The sequence below is a fragment of the Pituophis catenifer genome, unplaced genomic scaffold (assembly GCF_029215685.1).
Source record: "Pituophis catenifer annectens isolate HBS135680 unplaced genomic scaffold, rPitCat1.0.hap2 SCAF_8, whole genome shotgun sequence".
In the NCBI taxonomy this organism is placed as follows: Eukaryota; Metazoa; Chordata; class Lepidosauria; order Squamata; family Colubridae; genus Pituophis; species Pituophis catenifer.
This window is the reverse complement of record NW_027256888.1, coordinates 55,543,494-55,570,744: the sequence shown is the minus strand read 5'-3', so window position 1 is coordinate 55,570,744 and position 27,251 is coordinate 55,543,494. Positions and strand designations below refer to the sequence as shown.

General features: G+C 37.9%; 1 protein-coding gene across 3 annotated transcripts in view; it reads right to left on the bottom strand.

Annotated features, from left to right (window-relative positions):
• DCLK2 (doublecortin like kinase 2) overlaps nt 1-25,783 on the bottom strand; it is a 63,461-nt gene extending 37,678 nt beyond the window's left edge. For all 3 annotated transcript variants that reach the window (XM_070948145.1, XM_070948146.1, XM_070948147.1), the window contains exons 1-4: nt 25,360-25,783; nt 13,463-13,797; nt 2,709-2,811; nt 972-1,076 (exon numbers count right to left, since the gene is read on the bottom strand). In XM_070948145.1, the coding sequence (XP_070804246.1) occupies nt 972-1,076; nt 2,709-2,811; nt 13,463-13,797; nt 25,360-25,783 (967 nt within the window). The remainder of the gene's footprint in view (nt 1-971; nt 1,077-2,708; nt 2,812-13,462; nt 13,798-25,359) is intronic.
• Between the last annotated feature and the right edge of the window lie 1,468 nt (nt 25,784-27,251).

Genomic DNA, 27,251 nt, shown 5'->3' with positions numbered 1-27,251 from the left:
GCAAAATTCCAGGTTCAATTGTGGTCATAGGTCAGAGTCTACTTGTACTTGGAACAGCTTACATCTTGCAACAATACCTTTACACCATGAAAGAACAACATTTGCTGACACCAGGTCCTTGGAAAGGACTCAGTAAGCAGTTAATAATGCCAAATCAGTTTAAATATCTGGCAGACTGCAACTCACCATAAATTAAATTAAATTAAATTTATATACTGCCCAAATCCCAGGAATTCTGAGGGGTTTACCAATTGTTAAAAACATCTAAAAACAAGGAATACAAAATTACAAAAACAATACAAGTCAAAATAGCACATGCTAATCAATTAAAAACCAACCACCATCATGTATTACCACAGCATAGCCTACCAGACCACCCAAATGAAATTTCCAGTTATTTCTCAATTACTAGTGTCCCTGGCTTTTTGTCTGGTCTCCCACCCCCTTTTGTCCCACCGGGTACCAAATACTTCAAAAAAGCATGTTTTGGGTCAAGCATTGGCCTCTTTGAAACAGTTGTTCGATGCATGGAACAATCTGTGCATGTAATATTTGGCATATCCCCTGCTCAGATTTATAGTGGTTTAAAGGTTGTAAGTTGCTTTGCGGGAACTTGCTTGAGTGCTTGGTTCTTAAATGCCTTCACATGTTCCTTGCTGTTAGTGAAAAAGGCAATGATCACAGTTTCTTATGCTTGCTCTATGGAATTGTCTCCTTAGAGAAGTTGAAATGTTACTGAACATTTAAAAATGAGTTAAGCTTTATTATTTGTTGCAGTACATTAAATGTTTTTTCATATGGTTTCAGAGGTATTTATTCCTTGTTTTGTGTATCATTTTATTTATTGAACTGGCAATTTTTGTAAGCTTAAAACATTTAGCCACTAATTTCCGATTGCTTGATTCTACCACAAAGGTTGAGCCACATACGAAAAAAATGAATTTCTAAAGAGCAGTTCTGTTTTCAATTACCCGAAGCTGGGGACTTGCTTCGACGTGAAAGCCCAGGACTTTTAGATCCAGAATACCTTGTTGTTCCAGATGCACGAGAATAAGATGATTTCATAACACGGCATTCTGCAAACAACATAGATGGACAGTAGAATAAATATTTTCAATGCACAACCACTTTAATTGAAATATTTTCAATTAAACCACCCACAAAGGTAGAAGTTCCTAAACTGCTGTTCCTAAATACCATGTTTTTGCAAAAATAAGACCTATCCTGAAAATAAACCCTAACTTGATTTTTACATGTGTGCCTAATATAAGCAGCCGCTTGCGCCAGACACCATGTGGCGCATTGCATCAGTGGCGCCGTTTGTGGCAGGACACATGCTGCGTCGTGCCGGTGCCACCGCTCACAACAGGAAGCCGCATAGTGCATCACACTGGTGCTGCCACTCGCACGCGCAATGGCACGTACCATGTGGTCTCTTGCCACGAGCGGCAGCACTGGTGCAATGTACCATGTGGCGTCTGGCTCAAGCGGTTGCAGAACAAATCAGGCAGAGGTGCAACAGGTGTCAGGGCATGGGAGGCTGGCTGCGGTGGTCTTAAAGTAAGTGAGTAAGACATTCCCCCAAAATAAGACCTGGTGCTTATTTTGGGGCCCAAAAGAAAATAAGACTCGGTCTTATTTTCAGGGAAACACGGTAGTTATTACTAAATGAACAAAACACAGTTGCTAACTCAGTGTGTAGTTCTGTTGCAATAAACCTTTCCCCAAGTTGTTTTAAATCTACATTTCATCAAACTGACTTCTTAGTGATGCTGTAAAATAAGAGACTGGAATGTAAATTTATGTTTTTCTGTTAGTACAGTGTGCAATCATTTTTTAAAAATTCTGTATAGAGATGATTGGGATATTGTAATGTTGTAATATTGTAATGTAATGTTTTGGTGGATTGCTACAGGAGTTCTTCCAATCAGGTAGAGTTTCACTTGTGCTGTATTAACAAAATTCTGCTGTATTACACACAAAAAGCCTACAGGATCATGTTTGGCACCAAAATAATTTACTGAGATGAATTGATGAGAATAAGATCAGAGGCATCATGTTCTGAAATTCCAACAGTATATTCTTCAAATCTCCCCTTATATGTGATTTGGGGCTGGGGTGTGTCTTAGTAATTTACTAGAAAATGGGTCTGTTCGGATTCAAAGTATCTAAACCTGAAGCTGATTAAATGCCTTAAACATTAAATCAGCAGCCAACCTCCTATAAATTGGTTAGAGACTTAAATAGTCTGATGATATCACAAGTTTAATAAATAAATAATAAAAATGCTTGTATATTCTGCCAAGGTGTGATCAGATGAATTATTCTATAAAAGGGGTGTCAAACTCATGTCATCATGGCGGCGCCACGTATCGCAACTTTTTCCCCTTTGCTAAACCAGGCATGGGCATGGCCAGTGCATGATGCATCCAGCCCACGAGTCGTGAGTTTGACAGCCCTGCTCTATAAGAATGGATGATATATTGTGTATATCATGATCAGTCATTGAGTTATTACATACAAATACATGCAAATTGGTTAAATAATGGATTCTTATAATTTATAAAGCATTTTATTTATTATTTATTTGATTTGATTTGATTTCTATACTGCCCTACTCCCGAAGGACTCAGGGCGGTACACAGCCAAACAGTAAAACACATACATACATACATACATACATACATATTTTAGGTGTATATGCTTACCACTATGGTCCAGAACAAAATCATCTTGAGCATAACGGTATTTTTCAGGTCCACAGGCAATAAAAACGTCATCGTCACCAAAAAAGTCTTGCAAACAGGTAACCTTTAAAAAAAAAAAGCAACATGTCACAAGGGCCGTCAGAGGCTGGGAAACAGACTTCACATTATGCATTTATGATAGGCAATTACTGTTGCTTGTACCATTGAAAGTTAAACACAAATAGACAATGAGTATATGTAGAATTTCTGTTTTTTAATTTTTCTTTTACCCCAATGTCATGACTCTGGATGCTATACATGAATCTCAACAGTGATCTTAACATGAAAATAATCACATCAATAAAAACTATCAGGAACCGGTAATGGATGACATCCTTCTATTAAGCGGCACGGAAAGACCATTCTATGCCATAGCATTGGGATCCCAACTCTTCCGACCCATGCTCCCTCCCTTCTCAAGAGGACAGCACCCTAAGAAGGCCCTCTCTGAATGACCTAAAAGAAAGAGAAGACTAATTCTGGATAAGGCAGTGCTTAAAGTAATCCAGTGTCATGCCATATAACAGTCATGGCGAACCTATGGCATACGTGCCAGAGGTGGCACGCAGCACCCTCTCTGTGGGCACGCGAGCTGTCAGCCCAGCTCAGCTCTGCCATGCATGCGCGCGCACCTCCCGCCGGCCAGCTGGTCTTTGGGTGTCTGCCGCAAATGCATGGGGGGTGGGAAGCATGTGGAGGTGTTGCAAAACAAAGTAAAAACAAAACAAAAGGATAAATGTTTCCCCTTTTGCATTTGAGCATGCCAAGAAGGGACAGGAAAGGAGAAAGGGAAAGAGGAAAGACAAAGAAAGACAAAGACGAAGAAAAAGAAGGGAAGATGGGAAGAGAAAGTTTATAATAAGACTGAGGGAAGATCTGAAGGAAATCCTTCCATAGCACGTAGCCACCGCAGGTGCCCTGACACGAGTGACACCCCCCTGGCCACACCTACCCCATTCACCCCCACCCCAGGTCCCTGAGGTCAAACACAACCCTGATGTGCCCCTCAATGAAATCAAGTTTGACACCCCTGTTATAGAAGTGAAGAAGACATGATTAAACTTCATTATGTGGAAGTTATTATTCAAACAAATTTAAAAGTTCAGTGAATGACAAAACAGGTCTAACCAATAGATTTCACTTTCACAAAATAGTGTCAGTGCTAGAGGTACCAGAATGTATATTTTTAAAAGTGTGTTAGACAAATTCATGAAGGCTACAGATAACCGAATACAGATACAGAGATATCTTTAAGAATAAAATGTTTTTTAAAGGATGACTGAAAGTAATATAATATCACCTGATATGAATGCACTATAAAATAAATGTTACTTAAAGCAAAGTTCGATCTATTATTTGCTTAGCTTTCTTGGCAATTTCTTTTATCATTTTTGGCTGCCTTCTAGCATGCATTTGATATTATTTGCTTAGAAGCATTCTTAAAATTGTCCATGAACTACTGTACAACTGTATGTGGAATTGCCCTTGAGAAGTATTTGGTAAGGACAAATAATCATAATATAAGTCTAAGTGCTATTGCTATTGCTACACTTTTCTCCCTTGACACAAACCCTGCCATTTTAACTGGGAAATTTCTGTATGAATGCTATTGATAATGGCAATTGATTCCATTTTACTGTCGCTAATATTGACTAAATAGGGAATCTGATCTGTTTTTAGTCCTGTTTTCATAGTACAGAAATTGGAACACTCACAATATGAACTTGTCCAACATCAGTTGAGTTATACTGGCTTCCTAAAGGCGATTTCCCATTTACCATCTCTTTATGGAAGAAAAAAGCTTACACACAAACAACTTTTAATGATGCTACAAAGCGAGTTTACAAATGGAGTGCTCCAAATAATTTAACGACTGAGCAAGGCTTTAGCTGCAACCTGAATACTTAAGCAAGGTTGGGATGATCTCAGGATTTTTATAATAAAGGAGAAAGGGAAAGCACATTCTCCTTTGGTCTGCTGTCATTTAAAAGATTATCTCCTATTCCATCTAGACCAGCCCTAAATGATGAGAGAAGTTTAGGAAAGATTATTTATTTGACTGGAACTTTTGAAAAGCCTGCACACTGGTCTTAATCTCAGCAATCAAAACATAGATTTCCATGACAATTTAATCCATGATTGTTATGACTAAACAGTAGTCTTTCTTTCCACAGCCTACAGTCAGCAACAATTGCTCTGTGAAAGATAAAACAACTTTCTTAAAAATGAAGAAAAACAACTTTTCCCCAACGCTTTCTAAAGACAGTAAACATATTTGATGGTTAGAGCAATGTTTTATCTTACCCCATGAAAGCTATCTGAATTTCATTCTAGAAAGGAATTATGAAAAAAAATACTACTTAATAAAAATATGTGGATAGTGTGAAGACCCAGGCTGAAGAGTATAGATTTTTATTTTTAAAAAATCTATCCAACTCTTTCTATTGACACTTACTATTTAGTAAGTATATTAACACTTCATTCCTTTTGCCTAACAGGGATGTTTAGGGATGTATTTTTTATCCCACAACAATGATAAACACTGGCTGGATTGAAGGAAGGCTTTTGGTGCTTGTAACAGAGAAATGCTAAACTATGAATTCTTTTCAGCTTTTTCATACCTAATTGTACAAGGCACTAGAAAGCAGAGCAGTTGTCATGGCAGCTAAATCATGGGAAACAGCTGACTGAATTTACAGTAAGGCCATCTGTAGGCTGAAATATGCAGCACTGAGCATTTGCATGAATCTATTATCAAGTTCAGTGACAAGCTCTCTCCACCCAACATTCAATTGGCTTGAGCGTAACCTCACTGACAAAAGATAGACAAAAGATAAACATCTACACTGCCTGCTTTTTTTGAGGATAAATTAACTATTAAATTCCCCTCCCCCCTAGTGAATCGGTTTGGCAAGGCAAATACTTTTAACTCTTTCCTAGCCTGCTTGAGCCACAGAAATGCAACAGATTCTTTTTTATAAAGATCTCCGTTGTTGTTCCTTTAAAAACAACAACAATAAAATGCCTTAAAAGAAGCTGGCTAACGTAGACAATATTATTTAACTCATGCTTTGTAAGGCTCATTGTGCAACAGCAGAAAACATATGCCAAAGAATAGTTTTCTGTTTTTCACACTCTTCTTTGTCTTCCTGTTCAATCTTCTCATACCAATTATATCTGCTGTATGCTTATGAATTAAAAAAACACAAGGAAAATGAAGTATGAAGTTGTCTACAAACACAGGAAAAAGAATATAACAATTCTTAATAAATACGTGTATATCATGACCTGTTAGGTTGAACAGATATCTAAAATTAAATGTTTGAGTGCAAAAATAGTACCAAAATATAAATTTTATTAATATTATTTCTTTCTCTTATTTTAATACATTAAAGTTTTAACAGTAATGTTATATCTGCATTTTTAGTTAATTTCCACTGCAAATGTATGAATTATCCCTGAGTTCGCTTTTAATACACTAAAATAGTATAAACCTTAGGATTTTTATTGTAATATTTTTATTTGCTAATCAATTCAGTGCAAAAATACCAGCAAAATATGCTACAATCTACTGAGGGGAGACATGTACAAAACAAATTGTAGCTTGGTGTATACACCAGTTTACTTTTCTAACAGAATGTCAATGAAAATTCTCAGTGATCCAAGTAGAGTTTTCTGGAAGCTGAATCAAGGCAACTGGATTTCTTCTTTTATGGTGAGAAATGTTTTGCTGCTTATCCAAATAGCTTCTTCAGTCTGAGCAAGTTGGTTATGGAGACTTTATATATGTCCTCCAGGGTGGTTTCATTTCTCATCTAATCTGATCTACATTGAGAGTTTACGCACCGGACAAATTCCTTGTTGTCTAATCACACTTGGCCAATAAAGAATTCTATTCTCATTCCTATTCCCCTTCCCTTCTATTCTGGATAGGCTCCTTAGGTGAGTACACAGAAAGTCATTGGGATGTAAATGTCCCACCTCCTAAATCCTTTATCCTAGGTGGTCATTACATGACGCCTCCCTAGTGAGTCTGTGAAGTGGTCTTCATCTTCCTGGGGACTGATGCAAGAGCAGCATAAAAAATGGAGGACAGATTGTATCTGAGGCCTCCACCCCTATTGAAGGAAGGTTTTTTCACTTTGGCATAAATTAGAGTTATATACCACTTCACAGTGCTTCCCAACCCTCTCTAAGCAGTTTACAGAGTCACCATATTGCCCTCAACAATCTGGGTCATCATTTTACCGACCTCGGAAGGATGGAAGGCTGAGTCAACATTGAGCCTGGTGAAATTCGATCTGCAAATTGCAGGCAGCCAGCAGTCAGCAGAAGTAGCCTGCAGTATTGCACTCTAACCATTGCGCTACCATGGTTCAAAAGATAATAAATGATAGTATACTCTGATTCTGGCCCTGTGGTCCTGTACTGGGCCAACCTCTTATGTAAAGATTGCTTGGTTTCTCCAATGTAGAGTTCTGAACACTCCTCACTGAATTTGACTGTATAGATTACATTACTCTTATGTTTTGGTGTCTGATCTTTGGGGTGGACAGTGCTCCATCTCAGTGTATTGGTGGGTTGAAAGAACACGGGTATGTAGTGTTTTTCCAATATCTGTTTTAGCTTCTTAGATATACTGGCTGTGTAAGGAATAACCAAGCTCTTCCATTGACTCCGAGTCTCAGTTCCATCTGCCAGTCTTTCTAGCAGCATCTTTTTGTATGTGATTTAAAAGAATAAAACAACTGGAATCAACTTACTGGAGAATTTTGCTGTAGGTGTGGATTGCAAAAGGCAGTTTCCCCTAGTAAAATATGGGGAGTGTGGCCCATAAGAGATCCCACACCAGATGGTGCCACAGATTATTTTTTTTTATGTGACATAAAGGAGAAATATTAAGAACTGCACCCATATTTTCATTCTGATCTACTTTTTGAAGTACATTTCTTGGGAAGCAATTTGCTGGGAAAATGTATTTCTTAACTTTAAAAAGGATGCAGATTCTGATTTGTTTCATAAACAAACCTTACATATACAAATACTTTGTTTGCAACTTCTATGTACTGGTTGATACTGAAAACAATTTATTTTTTCTTCATTTTCACAATTTTAACTTATAGTCTAGCCAATAGTTCTTTTTTCAATGATTCATCATGCTATTAGTATTAACTGAATTTTTAAAAAGTGATTAAAATGACTAACAGTAATATCAACAAATTAATATTTATTTACATGTATGGATTTTAAAAAGCGTCTGTACAAGTAAAAAATGTGAATGTTCCTGGACATTTTCCCACTAAAACTAGTCTTCCAATTATTCTTTAAACATATTCACCATGTTAATTTATTAATATTATAGATCTGTTTCTATATGTTCTGGAATAGTCCCATTCAGAACAGATTTTTATTTACAAATTTTGCTTAAGAAGAAAGCTCACAACTCAATTATCTTAAAAGCAAAATCCAAGTAATCCTGGCTGTCTATTCTTATAAACATAAGAGCTTGCTTCTAGAGTTCTGGTAAGTGGAACCATTCCAAGCTAGCTGCATTGCTTCCAAGATGCAAACATAATAGATTCCTGAATCTGGCACATCTCCAAGTAAATGAAAACAAGGTTCCACTGTTTAAAGACAAATACTGAACAGCATTCCATCTTTGAAAGGAAAGGAAGCTTCAATGGAAAAGAAAACCATACTCGGGTCCAGATGTGAGTTACAGTAAAACATCAATCAAGCACAGATATTGAAATGCCCGTTTTGTACAAGATATAATGCTTTATGTGGCCTTGGATAAGATTCACATTAAGAAAACAGGACGTGGGCTAACATTTTGCAAGAGGAAATGCTGTTTGGAGGACAAAGGAAAGGAAGTCTAAGTGTACAGTACACTCACTAATAATTGGAAATGTATGTGGTGAAAATATTATCTACTTAAGCAATGATTAAGTAAATAATGTTCATAGGAATTGCTGAAATAGAATGTGAGGATAGTTAAGAATAATTTGTTACATATAGACATGGATCCTTCTGCAAGTTATTGCAATAGATGACTACAATCTTTAAGAAAACATGTTTCATTCACCAAGTACAATTCAGAACAGATATTTGAATTTTAAGGCAAATATTACTGTATTAATATATCTTCTTATTATACCAACATTGCATTAACAGCTAAATTATTTTGTGACTCATAATCCTTTCCCATCAATTTCTTTTTTAAGTGTAATTATACTGACCTTTGATAAAGATGTATTTCTGATTACAATTGTATGTCTGCTTCACTTTAAAGAGCATCTCTAGAAGTCTTTCATCATAGTTTTGATTCTATATGAATCATTAAAGTAGCTGAAATTTTCCAAGCTTCTGAGGCGGTTTCAAAAACTGCATGCTTAGTTTCATTGAAATATTTTTTTCAAATCCTTTGCAAAGTCATATGAAAAAGTGATCCATGACTTAAGATGTTATGGTGGACAATGTCAAACATTTTGAGGGAATTTCTTAAATAGGCTGGTTCATTCTTAACTGAAAGGAAATTTTTCATTTTTCTCTCATAACATTAAAATATCTCTATGTCTATGAAAATTAATATACCTTGTAGATTATATCGTGGAAATTATGGAATGCTATTTCTCCTTTTTTCAAGTGCCTTCAGAAATTTCTAAAAAGATAAGGTGTTTTTCTAAAGACCGATTCAGCATATAACAAGGAAAGGTCATTTCCTGAAGGCTCAATCTATAACCTTCTAAATGAATGAATGAATGAATGAATGAACACTCCAGAAACTGATGTCCCACAAGTTTTGTTCTTTGGTACAGAACAAAACTAACTTTGAAGTGAGACTTAAAGGAAAAGATAAAGGTTCCCCTCGTACATATGTGCTAGTCGTTCCCGACTCTAGGGGGCGGTGCTCATCTCAGTTTCAAAGCCCAGGAACCAGCGCTATCCAAAGATGTCTCTATGGTCATGTGGCTGGCATGACAAAATGCCAAAGGCACACGGAACGCTGTTACCTTCCCACCAAAGTGGTCCCTATTTTTCTACTTGCATTTTTTACGTGCTTTTGAACTGCTAGGTTGGCAAAAGCTGGGACCAGTAACGGGAGCTCACCCCATTACGTGGCACTAGGGATTCGAACCACTGAACTACCAACCTTTCAATCAACAAGCTCAGCATCTTAGCCACTGAGCCACCGTATCCCTCTTGAAGTGAGACTTAGGAACTGCCAAACTTGAATAGCAAACATGCAGTTCACGCAAGGAAACAGAACAATCTTTCTGATCTGGAAGAGTTCTATAAGTAATGGGGGGGGGGTGTTTAAAAATTAAGAGTAAAGACTTTTACTGGCTACAGGAAATGTTTAGAAGCTGCAATTTCTTCCAAAGGAAACATTACAAAGTGCTGACTTGAAAGGTGCCTAAACTTTGGGCATCTGCCATTTTCACTACTTTCTTATTTTGAACCTGTAAACAATTGAATGTAAGTAGTAAGTATAATTTAAATTTGTGGGGAAATGTTGTATATAACTTTTTACCATGTTGAGATTGTGTAAACTTTTGGTTCTTTGAAACATACAATTTGACTAGAATGTTTAAACTTTTTCATAGTATGCTAATGTTAACATTATTAAGTATACATGCTGACAAAAGATAATGACTTTTATTGATACAAGAATATTCAATACAGTATGCCCTAAATTTAGTCAACATCTACAATACTTGCTGGAAAAATCTATAATCATACTGAGTAAGCTATTTCTAAGATAAAAACAGGCACCATAAATTTATTATATCTGAAGAGTCCAACTTAAATTGAATGTTCATATTCATATTTACATCCACATGCAAAAAAGAGATTTTAAAGAGACTTCTAGTGTGTCTCTATTATATGACTAAAATGCATGCAAACATTATTTCATGAATATCATACATCACAACTATCATTCTGTGAATACCATACTTCATGGGTGTCAAACTCGCGTCATCACGGCGGTGTCACGTGATGTATCACGACTTCCTCCCCTTTGCTAGACCAAGTATGGGTGTGGTCAGTATGTGAGGCATCCGGCCTGTGGGCTGTGAGTTTGACAGCCCTGCAATACTTCAAACCAACTAAGACTTATCAACCAGTGCTAGACAGCTTTAAACTATCAGGAAAAAATAACTATAATAAAAAAAGAAAATTGTTTTGATTTCAGTAACAGAAATTCATATTAAATACATTATTTTGTGTATCCAATTTCTCTTCCATTACAACCTACACAAAGCCCTAAGTCATATTGATATACATCAAATCAATCTTTTGCCATGTTTGGCAAATTGTCTATGGTGTCGTTCTATATAAAGTGAATTATATGCAAGTGATGCATCCATCTTAGATCATTTTGATCTCTCAGTGGTTTTTAATACCATCAAACATGGTATCCTTTTGTACTGGCTCAGAAGACAAGAATGGTGAGCACAACATGTAATAGTTCTGTTTTAGGATTGCTTATTGGTGGTGGTGGTAGCGGTGGTGGGCTAGACCTAGGCCCCCTACTTTACATGATTCTCTGGGGTTCTACTCTCTCCCCATTCTTATTTAACCTATAAATGAAACCACCTGTCATCTTGGGTAATATTGCTACATTGATGATATTTATCTCTACCTCTCAATGACCATCTTTGCCCCTGACTGATCAAGTAATGTTGTCCTCTTATCAGTGTCTGCATGTTGTGAGTATTTGGGTGGAGAGGAACAGGCTTTAATCTAATCCTAGAAATAAGTTAATAGGGTTTTTAAGGTCCTGAGGACTTTCCTTTTTTAGTTCTGGATAGAACGACACTTTCCCAGACAGTGCTGCAATGCAATTGAGGGACTCCTCTGGACTTTTGGATTCTGTGAGACAGGTGGCAATTGTAATCATGAATCCTAATTTCATCTTCATATACAACTAGACCAGTGGTGGGATTCAAATAATTTAACAATCGGTTCTCTACCCTAATGTCTGGCTGGTTGAGCGTGGCCATCGTGGGCATGGACAGGGGGTGTGACAGACAGAACTTGACCTCCTGCACCTCCTAGGAGCAAAAACGGGCCATGGGGGGTGCACCGCTCCCCCCGTGGCCTGTTTTGGGCCAGGAGGCTTCCCTGCACTTACCTGGGAACCAAAATAGGGTGCGTGGAGACTCCTGGAAGGGGCAGGGTGGGAAGGGGCAGAGCCAGCCAGCAATTTAACCACTGGCTCGCCTGAACTGGCCCGAACCAGCTGAATCCCACCACTGAATTAGACCCATTCCTGGAGGGGGCAGATTTGCTCATGCTTTAGTCATCTCATTATAGACTACTGCAACACTCTCTACAAGGACTGCCCTTAAAGACAACAAAGAAGTTGCAACTGGTTCAGAATACATTTGTGTGAGAAGATATGAGTGTAATTTTGGGCTCCCAGGGTATAACACTACTTTTCAAGCGGATTTCTACTAAGTTGACATGCACCTGGTCCTTCTATTAAGCAATCTGATGGAGCCCAGGAAGACTGATTTTTCTATTACAGTAACTGCCTTATAGAACAACAACTCAACTATCAAAATCCAGATGGCTCCAATCTTTCAAAAGGCACTGACAATATGGATGCTGAGGGCATTGGGTCAGGGCATTGAGAAAGTGTTTTTTTTTTAAAAGATATTTTATAGAAGGGGATGTTAGTTTTCATTTGTTATTTGTCTCAGTGATATTTGCTTTTTTTAGAAATACAGTAGATGTTTTTGTTGTGGTTTTAAATTTGTTTTAAGCTACACAGAATCATATTGAATTGGGCAGCAATATAAATTGAATAAATAAAGTGCTGTAAGCAGGAATAGATAACTCAGAATAGGCCAAGAGGCTAGAAAAGATCAATTTATATTCAAATACCAAAAAGAATGAACAAACTATCAAATTTTGTTTGATATATTTTGTTTTCTTTTTATTTATTTATTTTATTTGTAAGCTGTCTGGAGGCACATGCAGTTGAGTAACCTCAAAACTGAAATAAGCAATTGAATAAATGAAATAAATTTGTGACTTCATGAAGCAGTGGCATCACATGGCTAACTTCTGATGGATGATGAAAAAGGCAAGAAAATTTCAGAAAGATGTGTAACATCAATAAGATCCCAGATTACTTGGGATTCTGAATAGCCTTTAAGAAATGGGTGGATCAACCACCTCTTCTGCCTTCTAAGAGAACGTGTAGGTTGGCCAAGAAGCAAGAGTTGGAACGGAACATGGAAATTTGGAAAATGACCTCAGGAAAAGTACAATTCACCAGCCAAGTTCTTCCCCTTCTGTAACTCATGGCCATAGTAGCTCTGAGGCATATGACCAGAGTGTGAGGCATCAGGAAAAAAATATTGAAATTTAAAAACTCGTGTATATAAAAATAAGAAACAAAGGAGCGAGTTTAGTTTAACATGGATAGTTAACTGCCAAAAACCTTTAAAATGGAATGGAATGAAGTATTCCTCTCTGGTAAAAATAAAAAGAATCCTCAACTTTTCACTGTCCTTGCTTCCTTCCTCACCTACCACACTAATGAATCAATGGAGAATAAGTAAGAATAACTGCAACTTAAGTGCTTCTACAATTGTTTAGAATGTAGCTTCTATGTGCAATACATTCACTATTTAAAAATTGTAAACTTTAACTTTATAAAAATTTAACTTTATATTATTAACAGTAGTAATTTTTCTTACCTGTTTCCCATCCAATGTGCAAATTCTCTTGACAATGCCTGAATCTAACTTAATAGCTTCTGTTATATCAGTCAACACTTGGTCAAAGGAATGAGCGGTCTTTTTATTCAGCAAAATTCTCACAGCTTTTCGTGGCTTTACTCCACTGCGTATAACAGTTACCAGTTTAGGTTTAATGAAGTCTTTGCTCTCCCTTATTTCACTTTTTGCAGATGTTAAAGATGTGAAGGATCGAGATGATCCAGATTTTATGTTGACAGACCAATTTGGATTAACATTCTTAGTATAATCAACTTTTCGAAATGGCTCATTGGAAGCGCATACATAACTTTCACCTAGGGAGGAGGAAAAAAAAGAAAGAAGGAAGATGTTATTTCTTTTGTTCTCACTCGATATACTTTCAATAATCAATTATCTATACATGTGTGTATATGTCATTTGAGTATTTGCAAATGCTTAATTTTTGAAATAGTCCAAAGGTAAAGAAAGGTATTAATAAAACTATGACATTCAAGGAAAACCTTCTGGGTTAAGTTAATAATATCAAGCCCAACATTTTTTTCTTAGAATAATAAATATATATCATTAAGAAGGTGACAAAGAGAGCATTAAGGAAAGAGATCTTGCATTTTATTAAAGCCAGCAACTAATATTCAATAGCCTGCTGTCTTTTATATTGGGCTATTAGTCCTTGGTACTAAGAACTACTAGTATAGAATTTACACTACATTCATATTTGATACAAAAACAATAGTTTCTCCAGTGCTATGAATTTGGCAGATGTTAAATGTTAAATATTCAAGAATATTTATATAATGTTTTTCATCTCAATCCTACCAATTTCAGATATACAGTAGTGGCCAAAATTGTGGAAACCTTTTGGGAAAAGTGTATTTTTGAGGTTTGATGGCTAATAACACCACTTTTTTTTTTGAGTTTCAAGATAATCATATTCCATTGCTGGAATGGCCTGGGAATAGCCCAGACCTTAATCCAACTGAAAATCTATGGAGCCGACTAAAGAAACTTGTTAGTCAGAAGCAACTTAGCAATAAAACCCAGTTAATAAAAGCAATCATTCAATCTTCACATTCTTCACACATTTCACATTGTAACAGCTGCAGAACTAAAAGACTTGGTTCACTCCATGGGAAGACGCTGTAAGACGTAAGACCAATACTTACCCAAATAAGTATTAACTGATGTGATAATTTTTGTACATGTCATTTTTTCTATGGTGATAATTTTTGTATATCTTGTTTTTTCTACGTATTTCATTTTTTTTCTTTATACTGTAAGTGCTATTCTAATAGCAAATTCTTCATAAAAGTTATTGCATTACATTCTTGATTAAATTATCTTTCTATTGATATATAATTTTATGGTACTACTCCCCCCCCCAAAAAAAAGTGGTGTTATTAGCTAGTTTTAGAAAATACACTTTTCCCAAAACGTTTCCACAATTGTGGGCCACTACTGTATATATGCCCTCACAATGAACTTGAAAAACAACTTTCCTTTTATAACAATAGACTACAGAGAATATAGAAGTGTCTCTCTCCATTATGCCCTCTCTACTAGAACAACATAGAGAACAGATTGAATCCATCCTTATTAGGATTCCAAAAAGCCATAGGAGCTTGTTTTTCCATAGGTCATAAGTAGCACTCTGTACTGGTGTTCATAACTGATTATGTTGCTGGAATATTAGGCACTCACACTTATGATTTGAATGGTATATGCACCTTTGTAAAACAAACAAATTACATTCACTTCATTCTTATCCAGTTTCAACAAACAACACAGACCTATAAATTCTACACTTAAAGTAGCTCGTAATTAGTCAGCGTTTTGGGAAAGAGGAGGCAGAATTTATTAGCAATCCATCTAGCCGTGACAGCCAATCAAAATAATATAGAAAGGCTGGATTTGCAGTTCTTGCTAGCAAGTTCCTTCCATTCAAAGGAATCTAAAGGATGAATTGGGAATGTAGAATCAGTGTAATAATGTAAGGATGTTACTCTAAGATAAATACATTGATATAAACCAAAAGTTCTTAAATTGTATGTCATTGTCCTGGATAAAAGTCACAAAAATGAAACACTATCAAAATTCTCTCTGACTTGCCCTATAAATGACACTGCCAATGTCACTTCGTCTAAGCCCCATCAGAGCACTGGAAGTAAGCCATTGGCAAGGATAATGCAGCACTAATTTGGAGCCTGAAGTGGCCTGGTCTGTTACTTAACTGGAAACAACCTTTTTTTTTCTTATTTAACCATATCACTGCATTATATTTAACCAACATAAGCAATACTACAGGCTATTTGGTAGAAGAAGAAAAAAGTTATTTCTCAATATAACTAATTAAGGCCCATCCAACTCTTCATTTGATTCTCATGTGATGAATATTTACAAATGAGATTTCAAATTATATATGTTTGTTACAGACTTCTCCCAAAACCCAAAGAGGAATTGGGTGTAATTTTTCTTCCAGGAATAGGTAGCACTTCACACAGTACCTTTTTATAAGAGAAATTGTTCAGACAGAAAAACTACATGGATATGGAAGGAAACCTTCCAGTGGCCAGCATGACCTGTTCCTTCCTTTGTTTTCTCCCCTGGGATCTTAAGCAGTCGGAAAAGCATTGCACCGCACCTGGTTTCCAATTATAAAAGGAAAATGCTGAGAGCTCCGGATTAGCTCTGCGTGGGTGTGTTTGGAGAAAGATTTGTGTTGTGTGAGAGAACAGAAAGAAAGGAAGAAGATGTAGCCAACAGAGTGAAGCAGCTGTCAGCTCAACAGGCAACTGACAGTAAAGGAAGCGCAAGCTTCAAGTTCAGCAAACCAGAAGCAAACAAGGTGAAGGGAAAAGTGGAGCCCAACAGCTTTACCACTCCAGCAGCTGGTCCGACATTTGGCTTTTCTCGCCTCTGCACAGGCTGAGAAACTCCTTCAGCAATGGTTCAGAACTGCAGGACAGCAACAGAGGTCAACTTGAATGTGGTTAAATGATGGCTAAAGACTTTGGTATAAATTCAATCAATAGAACTGTTATAGATGATTTATAAGAATAAGATACAGGCATAGCTGTTAGTATAAGTAACAATGTAAGCTTAATAACAAGTGGTAAGATAGAAGTTAGGACAATAAGTTTGTTAAATTTTCTGTAATAAAAGTCTCCCTGAGACTTTCTTTTGTGTTTCTCCCTGAAACATAAAAGATAAAAAAAATCTGTTTGTTGCTGGCCTGTACTATTTCCTCAGAATATTCCCTCGCATTTAGGGGCAGTATTGAGATGGTACAGCACCCAAGCAAATCACATGCCAGTCTTCAATGAAAACAAAAATAGAACCAGGAAAATGGAGTTTGGTCCTAGAAAAATTGAAGCTCTACAAAAGATTGTTAATATTTTCAGTATCACATTAGATACATATCCATATATTCAAGGTTGGGTAAGGCGGTTGGAAATGGAGAAAAAGGAAGAATTGGTTGGAGATAAGGCAGATCCTAAAACCTAACTACCACTGCAAAGAAAAGCAATTTCATCCGATGCCTGGCTACAGATGAGGAGACACATGATTAGGCAGCAAGATGAGAAAAGAAAAAGAATAGCCAGAAGGAAAGAGGATTAGATTGTGGAGAGAATCTGAAGGGCTAGAAAGAGAGAAGGAAGAAGGAAGGAGTTCCAGAACACAGAAGGAGCTTGTCTGAGGGAAACTCAAACCCATCCAGTCCTCTCAAACACACAAACATTCAACTTTTCCTATTGGACATAAAGGCCTTAAATATCCGAGGATCTTCAAACTTTCATAGGACAAATACAGAATCATTCTTCGTAATGTTTGAATATAATGCAGTTGCTTGGAAATGGCCTAAGGAAGAGTAGATAATTTGGCTAGTTCTATGTTTAACAGGAAAAGCTTTAGGAGCACAAACATGGCTCCCTTCAGAAGAAGTCTTTGACTATAATTGAGTAAAGAGAACTGTATTGTATAGATATATGAAGTACTGGCAAATATTTAGGCAATATTCCCAACTTACATGAAGGAGAGAATTATGAACAAGATTAGAAGAGTTAGGATGAAAGTGGTTAAACCCAGAAATACATGGTAAGAAAATTGGATGAAATTGTGTTAGCATACATCATTGGCATCCTTCAGTCTCAAAAGACTATGGTATCGTGCTCTGGAAAGAAGTCCTAAAACAGCATCTAGTGTGACTAAAAAGGCCAATTCGAGAATGGCAATCCCTTCCACACTGAGGGCAGATACATTCTGTCCCCTGCCCAGTCCCCAGATTTTACTGGTTCCGGGACTGCCTCTTTGCCTCAGCCTGCCGAACAAGTGTCTCTTCGAATTGGAGAAGGCCATGCTGCGTCTTTAGCCTCCAAGCTGAACGATCGGAGGTCAAGGTTTCCCAGTTGTTAATGTCCATTCCCAGGGCCTTTAGGTCCCTCTTGCAGATATCCTTACATTGCAGCTGTGGTCTCCCTCTGAGGCACTTTCCCTGCACTAATTCTCCATACAGGAGATCTTTCGGAATCCGACCATCAGCCATTCTCATGAACCATCAGCCATTCTCACGACATTCTCACGAATGTTAGCATATTTTATCTAATTTTGCCATCTTCTGTTTCTGAAAGTTGCATCCCTTGAAAAAGGATTACTTAGCATCATTAAAATCTGAAAAGATCAGAAAAGGTTTTGAAATTGGAAAAGGACCAAGGAGTTGTCAAGTGTTGACTGGCAAAGTAACACTGAAAAAAAAGAAAAGAAAAAGAGATGGCATAGGAAATTTTCCTGATCAGGAGCCAATAAAATACCTATTGGAAATATAAAATGCTATACCATTGTAAACCAGGGCATATGCTTCCAACACATTCAGCATTATGGGGATAATGGGCATTCAAAGACAGACAAATGTTTTTGTAAGGCTGATAAAAGTAGAAGACATACAATAAATAGAGAATTTAACTCTGCCCTGGGATTTAAATAGAGGACAGGAGCAAAGACTCCTCACTAAAAGAAGTTGGGAAACAGCAAAAGAAGGAAATAAGGATAAGGAAAACATGAATCACATAATTATGTTACTAAAATTAATCGTAATGTTACAAAGTATATATAAATAAAACTTTTTTGGGCAGATAGTTAATGTTAAGTAGGTATGTTGACAAATTCTAAATCAATAATGTTTTTTCTCTTCCCTTTTTATGTCACCAGATTAGAAAAACAAGTTTCACACCAACTTTTGCAAATAAATGTGAGTCAGTCTGAAATAATTTGCTATAGTGATTGCATGTTAATTAACTCACACTCCTACATACAAACTAAACCCCGTTTATTTTAGTAACTGAAGTCTATCAGAACTCTATTCTGTTTTCTTTCAAAGCAGAAAAATGTGGTATAAAGTTCCTGCTAGCAAATCAAATTTTGACTCATCCATAAAGTTTAATGGTCTATTATAAAGGTAAAGTGGAGACAGAAATAATATGTATTGTCTTACACTCCTAAGGCGGAATATGATTTCAAAATAATGGATATTAATTCTTTAAAATAAATTATGCAGCTGAAATAGTTTCTCCCTGGAATAAATTTAAGTGCAGCCCCTCAGTTTAGTTTGAAACAGTATTAACAAACTTTCAAATTTCATCTATAAAAATAAAAATGATACATTTGTAACATATATAAATAGGAAAAATACTTGGGGAAAATATTTAGCATAATCAGGTTAATTCTTCCTTAAGAACCAGGAAACCTATGGTACCTTAAGACTTAGATAAATATTTATAGATCAGAGATGGCTGCATAAATTGCATAATGTGTTACCAACATGAGGCAATTTAATCATTATTATAATTACATCTTATCTGGGTTCATGGATAAAAGTTGTTGTAAAATTCCATTTTTATTTCACAATTAATTTGAAAATAGAATCTACACTATATACTGAATCTTTCTATGGAACTAGATATTGGACACAAAAACATGTACTGTTACTTATTACAAAAAAAAGCAAGAGTGTGCATCCAGCTGCCACTAAGAAACCACCAAGTCTGCTGTCTAACACAGGGCCCCCCAACCTCGGTTCATGGATTAGCACCCCTGGCTGTGCAAACCAATGAAACCCCATCTGCAGGATGCAGGCAACACACGAAACCAGGCCCCCTCCAGTCCGCGGAAAAATCCCTCTACGGAACCGGCCCCTGGTGCCTAAAAGGTTGAGGGCACTGTCTACAGCACAGATATCTACAGCTTGCTAGAATCCACATTCTGACACAAGAAAACCCATTCTGGGCAGGAAGGAACTAAATCTGACCAAAGGTGTCAGCTCCACCTTAATATCGTCTATGACAATTTATTACAGGGTCTAAACATGCAATCTATAGAATTACGAATTCATATTCTGCTCTTAATAATACCAAATCATGGGACATGCAGATCAAAATTGAGCATTTATGGAAAAAGAAATTATCAACCATGACTGGAGCCCTCAGAGCAATACCTTAAAGGACTTCCTCTATATTTGAGAAGTTTAAATTTATTGTACCTGAACACCCCAATTTTAAAAAAATAACCCACCTTGCTTGGAACTTCCTACATTCTTGGAACTTCCTACGTTACAAAATGAGGACCCAAATTATTGGAGACAATATGCTGACTCTGTAAAGCGCCTAGTGAGGCTGTAAAGAACTATGAAGCGGTATATAAGTCTAAGTGCTATTGCTATTCTTAGGCGCTACCTTAATAATATTTGAATTATTAAATTTTCACCATTCTTAGACTATGAATCTAATTGCAGATTACTCAATAATAATAAATGTATATACTAGCAGTCCTGTGAGATTATCTTGTCCCACTTGTATTAATGCCATCCTTTGCTGGTAATACTCTATTATTCTTTCTGTAAAAAAAGAAACTGAATCCAAACAAAAATATGGCAATTTTCAAAAAGCTAGAGCCATGATGGCGAACCTATGGAACGCATGCCAGAGGTGGCATGCAGCGCGCTCTCTGTGGGCACCCGAGCCGTCGCCCCAGTTCAGCTCTGCCGCATATATGCACACCCCTCCTGCCTGCCAGCTGTTCTTCAGGTCTCTGCCACACATGCGCGGGGTGTGTGGGGGTGCATGCATGCGCTGGGGGTGGGGCATGTGCAGGGGCCCACGCATGCATGCGGGAGGGAGCATATGTGGGAGGGGTTGCGCACGCATTGCATTGGGGGGGTTTGGGCGCACACGCTTTGGGCATTCAGTCCAGAAAAGGTTAGCCATCACTGAGCTAGAGGGTCTGTCGTTAACTTTAAAATACCCATTTTTGAACAAGGGCACAGCAAGGGCAAGTTTTCATTATGAAAGAAATAAGTAACTATGAAACAAGATTCCACTGTAAAAATGGCTGATGACAAAGGACTTGTTTTTATAATCATGTATGCAGGCTGTGTGTATGTGTGTATTATGCACACACACACACACACACACACACACACACACACACACACATATACAGTATCTCAGTTCATCAGTGCATATATATTATCAGTTTTCTAAATGATCATGATAGCTACCTCTGTCTTGCATTTCTCTCTCAATCACAGATACATTTGTAACTCATAATTCAGATACTTTACATCATAATAAGGCTGCTAGTCTTTAAGTTGCTACAATGTTTAAGAGTTCATGACCAACTAATGTAGCAATTAATTTTTTAAAAATTAACAGTTATTTTTAAATAACTGTTTTTAAAACAACAGTTATTGTTTCCAACCTACCTCTTTTGATTGATTTCCAAGACTACAACAATGTGGGCTAGAATTAGTTTAATTTTATAGCGTGCCCTTACAACTGCTAAGCAATAATTCTGAGAAAACGCCAATTAGAGAATTCTTAAAACTTATATGTTCTCTGAAATTGGTCCACTAATCCATCTAGCCCAGTAAAAACAGGTATAACAATGTTCAGAGATTTTCAGAAAGCAGTTCTTTGGCCTTAGCTAGACGTGACAGGGTTGAACCAAATTTTGCAAGCTTTTTTAAACAGATAAACAGCTCTTCATAGTTATAAAGGTTTCCACTGTCCAGTTGAGTCTGACTCTGAGTGGTGCTCATCTCCGTTTCTTAGCTGAGGAAGTCAGCATTGTCCGAAGACATTTCCATGGTCATGGGCCAGCATGATTATACGCCGAGGCACAGGGAACGCTGTTATCTTCCCACCAAAGTGGTACCTATTTATCTACTCGCATTTGCATGCTTTCAAACTGCTAGGTGGACAGGAGCTGGTGCAAGGAATGGGAACTCACCCCATCATGCAGCTGAGCAACTGATAAGCTCAGCACCTTAAACTGCTGAGCCATCGCACCTCTTCTTCATGGTTATATTCCTCCTTAAAGAGGAGCATATTTAATTTTCTATATAATGTATTGAGCCTTCTTGAACAATATATATCTTGTTAATGTTGCTGCTAATGTTTCACTGGTGCAGTTAAAGCACTAATGAATCATGACAGGTAAAACACTCAAATCCAATGTTTTTCTGTTATGTGATCATTTTCAAATATCAGTTGGAAGTTGTGTTCAACAATTGTACTCTACTGCTATCATAAATACCTTTGTATACACCCACTGTTCAAACTTTCTACTCAGGAAGCTATGCAATATTGCATCTTATGACACAAGGATAAATCATAGCAGTTTTCCTTTTAACAAATACATTTCCATCTGCAGTATTCTAAAACAAGAATTGACAATCTGCGATGAACAAAACCCCTTTTGTAGTCCTCAGGAGTCTCTTTGATCAAACAAGTAATCTTTTTGACCATATGAGTAGTTCTCCACTTATGACACGTCACTTAATAAATGTTTGAAGTTATAATAGACTTGAAAAAAGTTACTTATAACTTAGCTTCAAAGGTGTGACTGCCATTTTGGGCACTTGGTAACCAGTTCACATATACGAGCAGCTGTAACATCTTTTAGTCACGTGATCACATTTTGCGACATTTTTCCAGCCAAAACATCCATTGAAAAGGTAGTTTTAGACTTACAATCATGTGATTCACTAACAGGCGCGGTGATTTAACATCCATCATAAAAACAGTGGTAAAATGGAGTTTGATCACATGATAACTTGACTTACAATCATAACGGCTTGCAATCAAAATTCTGGTGTCAATTTGATCATAAATTGAAGATTACCTGTAGTTTTCAATCTTAGTGATAATAATGATTAAATCATTTCCTTACATTTGAAAAAGGAAGCATTTGGAAACAATCGTGCAAGTTTTAAAAGAGAGTATCCCTTCTCAACGTTTTGGCTGAGATCAAAATAGAGTAGTTAGAGTAAAATAGAGTAGTTGATTTCAGTTTGATTATGAAGATTATGTATGTAAGCATAATCAATCTATCAGCTACACTCCTTGTCCTCCAAAATTGGTAAACATTGATAAATATAATTATGAACCCTGTATAAGATTATTATACTATTAGATGTGGAAAAGCTGCCATCATTGTTATTTTACTTTTATCTTGCTAGCATCATGTGAAAAAACAAGCTTTGGCTACACAAAGGTATTAGTTGTTAACACCACTTAATATGCAATATCTAGATAATACACTGCAACTGTACAGTACAGTAAAGTATTTATAAAGTATTTATAAAGTAGAAGTGGAAAACAATATCAGTGGACAGAAGGGTATTTCCTCCAGACACCTAGCAGGAAATGTACAACTTTATAGCCTGAAGGAACTGAATTAAGGCTCCAGATTATTTATTTAAACACACCTAAATAGACATCAAGCATCTTTTACTGAGGATTATACATTTTCATACAGATTTTTTTTAAAAAAAGATGTAAATACAAAATAACATTTAAGGTAACAAAAATCTACTCAATTCTTGCAGATTAGTTCTGCATTCTCTACCTAAATATACCTTAATTGATATTCATTTATCAATGAATTGAATTCATTGATAAAATGAATTTTATCAATGAATTCAATTCATTGATAAATGAAAATGAATTCATTTTAATTGATTGATCTTGATTTTTAAATTTGTTTTCTCAGAGTTCTAGAATTATATATGTCTAAATTGGTATTAAATGTTTGCAAAATGGTGTCTCAGATTGAAACTGGAATACAGGAATTGAATACACATAGTTTTTTTTTAATTAAGAAAAATCAGAGTGTGTTATTCCTATCAATTTACAAATACAATCTCATCCATATTTACTCATACTAGCTACTTAGTTATCTTCAATGCTAAAGTTTAGCATTTCCCTAGGAGGTAATAGAATTACAGGGATAATGTTTTCCATTCATTTGAATCACTGAAGTAGGTCACATAGTCAGGTGGCCTTACACAAATATCTTTGGGAACAGGAATTAGACAAGAAGACACTTGCTCATTTGAATAAACAATTCTAACTGGAGTTTGACAACATGATCCCTGAATGTGATAACACTTCACACTTTGCATTGAAGTATTGTGTAAATGAAATAATTAGTTATCAGCCAATAAATCTTGTACACCAGTGGTTCTCAACCTGTGGTCTGCTGACCCCTGAGGGGGGGCATGAGTGATGTTGTCACAGGGGGTCCATGAAGACTTAAAAGAATGTTATGATTTAAATCTTGAGTTAAGTCTTGGGGATCTGTGGCCATGGTCAGAAAAGGTATTTGAAGGGGGTCTGTGATGAAGAAAAGGTTGAGAACCCCTGCTGTGCATTAAGAAAAAGGTGCAAATCCTTCAATATTCTAGAATAGATTCATGCCATGCAATCAACAAAAACATATATACTGATAAAAAGGGGAAAATCTAAAAAATCATTAAATGCATGCTTATTGTAACAGGTATGTATGGATAACAAATTGATATTTTAAAAGCACAGGTAGGTAAAGCTAATCATTAATATAATCTGTATGAAGTATTATGGACACTGAATGAACTGAAGTAACAGGTAAACAGAAAGTTCTAGAAAACTAAGTTATTTTGATTATACTTGTCCATGGAAGATACCTGGAAAGATGAATCATTTCACCTGATAATCGTCATTTTTTTCAACCATAAAACAGGGATATGAAAATAAACCCAGAAACTTTCAGTTTTATGCATTAGATGTTAAATAGTCAATTATCATTTCTCTGTATAATAAGCAGTCTCAGACAGTTTGAAGCTGTTTTCGCTGGTCCACTAGAAATAAATTTACAAATTCAAAGTAATCCATTTTAGAATTAATCCCAGTTTTAATATTTGATTTTTCAACCTGCAAATGTTAATTCTATAGGCCAGGTGCCACAGTATTGAACAATCAAGGGTTTGAAACAGCTAAACATTTGTCTAATCAATATTTTTTTACCACAACATTCTCATTCTCTCTCTCTCTCTCTCTCTCTCTCTCTCTCTCTCTCTTTTTCTTTTTTGCAAATATCACTCAGGGTACTTTTTAATCCTGTCTCAAGCTATTTATAGGCAGATGGGAACGCCAGATCGTGTTTTAAACAAAAACCAATCTACATTTTTGGAACAGCCCAATGACAGCAGCCTGCTAATATCCACATTTCGAGCTTCAAAGATTTTCCCTGCCCAATAAAATAGCGCACATTTTCTTCATCGGAAACCGAGGCAGCGTCAAGACATAAGCAGGGATGTTGTTCCCCGTTAGAATAGTCTGCTTTAACTAAGCAATGCGAATCAGCTGAAACAGGGTGACATCATTTAAGAATTGTGGGTAATATGGACAGATCTGTGCGAAATCCAACTGGTGAAAACGCCCTTGATAGCCGCTTAGGCTACACTACTATAAACACGCCCACCCCGGAGCCGCTTCCTCACAGCTCGGCGCTTGTCCGAAGAAGACCGCAATACAGCCAAACTAATACAAGGCGTAGGCTTTCCTTACCATCCACCAGTTCTTCGAGGCTGGTGAGCTTTCGGCTGCCATCGACGGTATAGATGGCCCGGACGCCCTGAGGCAGGTTGACATTGTCAGACAGAGACCTGGTGAGCTCGACCAGGAGGGCGTCGAAGGAGCGGAAACGGTCGCTGGAAATGGGATAGACCAAGCCCTTGAAGTACTTGTCCCCGTTGCGGTAGAAGCGCGCCTTTTTGGCTTTCTTCTCCGAGCTGAGGGCCTGGAGGGTGCGCGTGCGGTAGAAGCTGCAGTGGGCGCTGTGCGCGGGGCTGGGGATGAGCCCGTTGCCTTTGGGCCCCGAGCTGCTGCTACAAGTGGAGCTGCCCCCTCCCCGGCGGGAGCCCGAGCGCTGCTGCCTTTTGTCTCGCTCCTCGAAATGCTCCAGCTCAATGCACCGCCGCGGGTTGGCCATGGACGGGCTTGTGGTCGCCTGCACCACACACACACTCACTCTCTCTCACACACACCCCTCGGCTGAAACTCGGGCTAAGAATGATTTTTTTTAAAAAAACAACAACCCTAAAAGCCACCTCTTAAGCCCCCTGCCCAATGAGACGACCCGGAATGGGTAGCCCGCCCAGCATTCCACCCATACGAAGGCAGCAGCGTTGGGTCCCTCTGCGGCTCTCGGCGTTCACACGACCCTTCAGCCCCGAAGATGCAGCAGCAGCAGCGAGCTGTGCCCGGGACTCCGTGTCCATCAGGAGACGGCAAGTCGTCGTCGTCTTCTCCCCTCACGCGCGCGCAAGCACCGAACCGGGGCCCCTGAGCGTTTTCTTGGAGCCGCAGTTCAGCATCTCGCAGCCCGCGGGCAGCCGCAAGAACTGAAAGCGGGCGGCAGCATCCGCTGAGGGATTCCCGTTATTAGCTGCTGAGGTTCCCCGCCAAACCCCCCCGGGTGGCTTCCATCCAGTTTTAAGCCCCAAGCGGAGAAGATGCGGCTGGCGGCGTCCCCGAGCAGTAATCCCGTTCTCTCCTTGGAGCTACCGAGAAAGGAGGTGGGGACGCCGCGGTCTTTCCGTGGCCCCGCCCCCGAGGGAGGACCCGAATTAGGGCCGGAGTCTCGGCCGAGGCTGCTGCACCGCGCTAAGATAACGGCGGGAGAAGGCGAGGCGAAGGAGGCTTTGGCGCGTCAAACTAAGGGAAAGACCTAAGCCGGAGGTATCCAAATCCCTCTTTAGCCTCGGCAGTGGCGCGCCCGCGCAGGCGCATGCCAGATTCAGCCGGCGGCCCTAAACTGGGCCGGGGAGATTTCACTGCCAGCGATACCGCCGCGAGCGCCCCTCCGCAAAAGAAAGCTGCTGGTTCAGGATGGGGAGGAAACAGGCTTTCCTGTGCCTGCAACCGCTTCGGAAGCCAGGCGCAGAGGGCTCCAACAGAAGGAGCAAGCGACGGGGATGACCCGGCCAGCAGTTCTACACTTAATAGCGATGCGGTGTGTAAGGGATGCTGCTGGGTCCTAAAATAACTTGGCTTCTACTAAGAGCTCCATAATCAGGGCTGATTGTTTCCCTCGTAACCCTAATAATCGATGGGAACTGGCTTGCCCAATGCTCAAATTCACCCAGGATGTTCACCAGATCATGATGATAGATTCAACAATAACAACAAAAATATTTAAAAAAAAAATAAAACCCTTGTCTGAACTTACTACATGAACAGAACAAGAATTGGTCTAATGGGCAAATTCAGTCAGGATGGTTACCAGATCATCATGATAATTCGGCAATAACAACAAAAATTATTTTAAAAACCTCTAATATGAATTTATTACATGAACAGAAGAAGAGTTTAACTAGGTGTATTTTCCATTAGCGGTGGCTTAGTGGCTAAGATGTTGAGCTTGTCGATTGAAAGGTCAGCAGTTCAGCGGTTCGAAT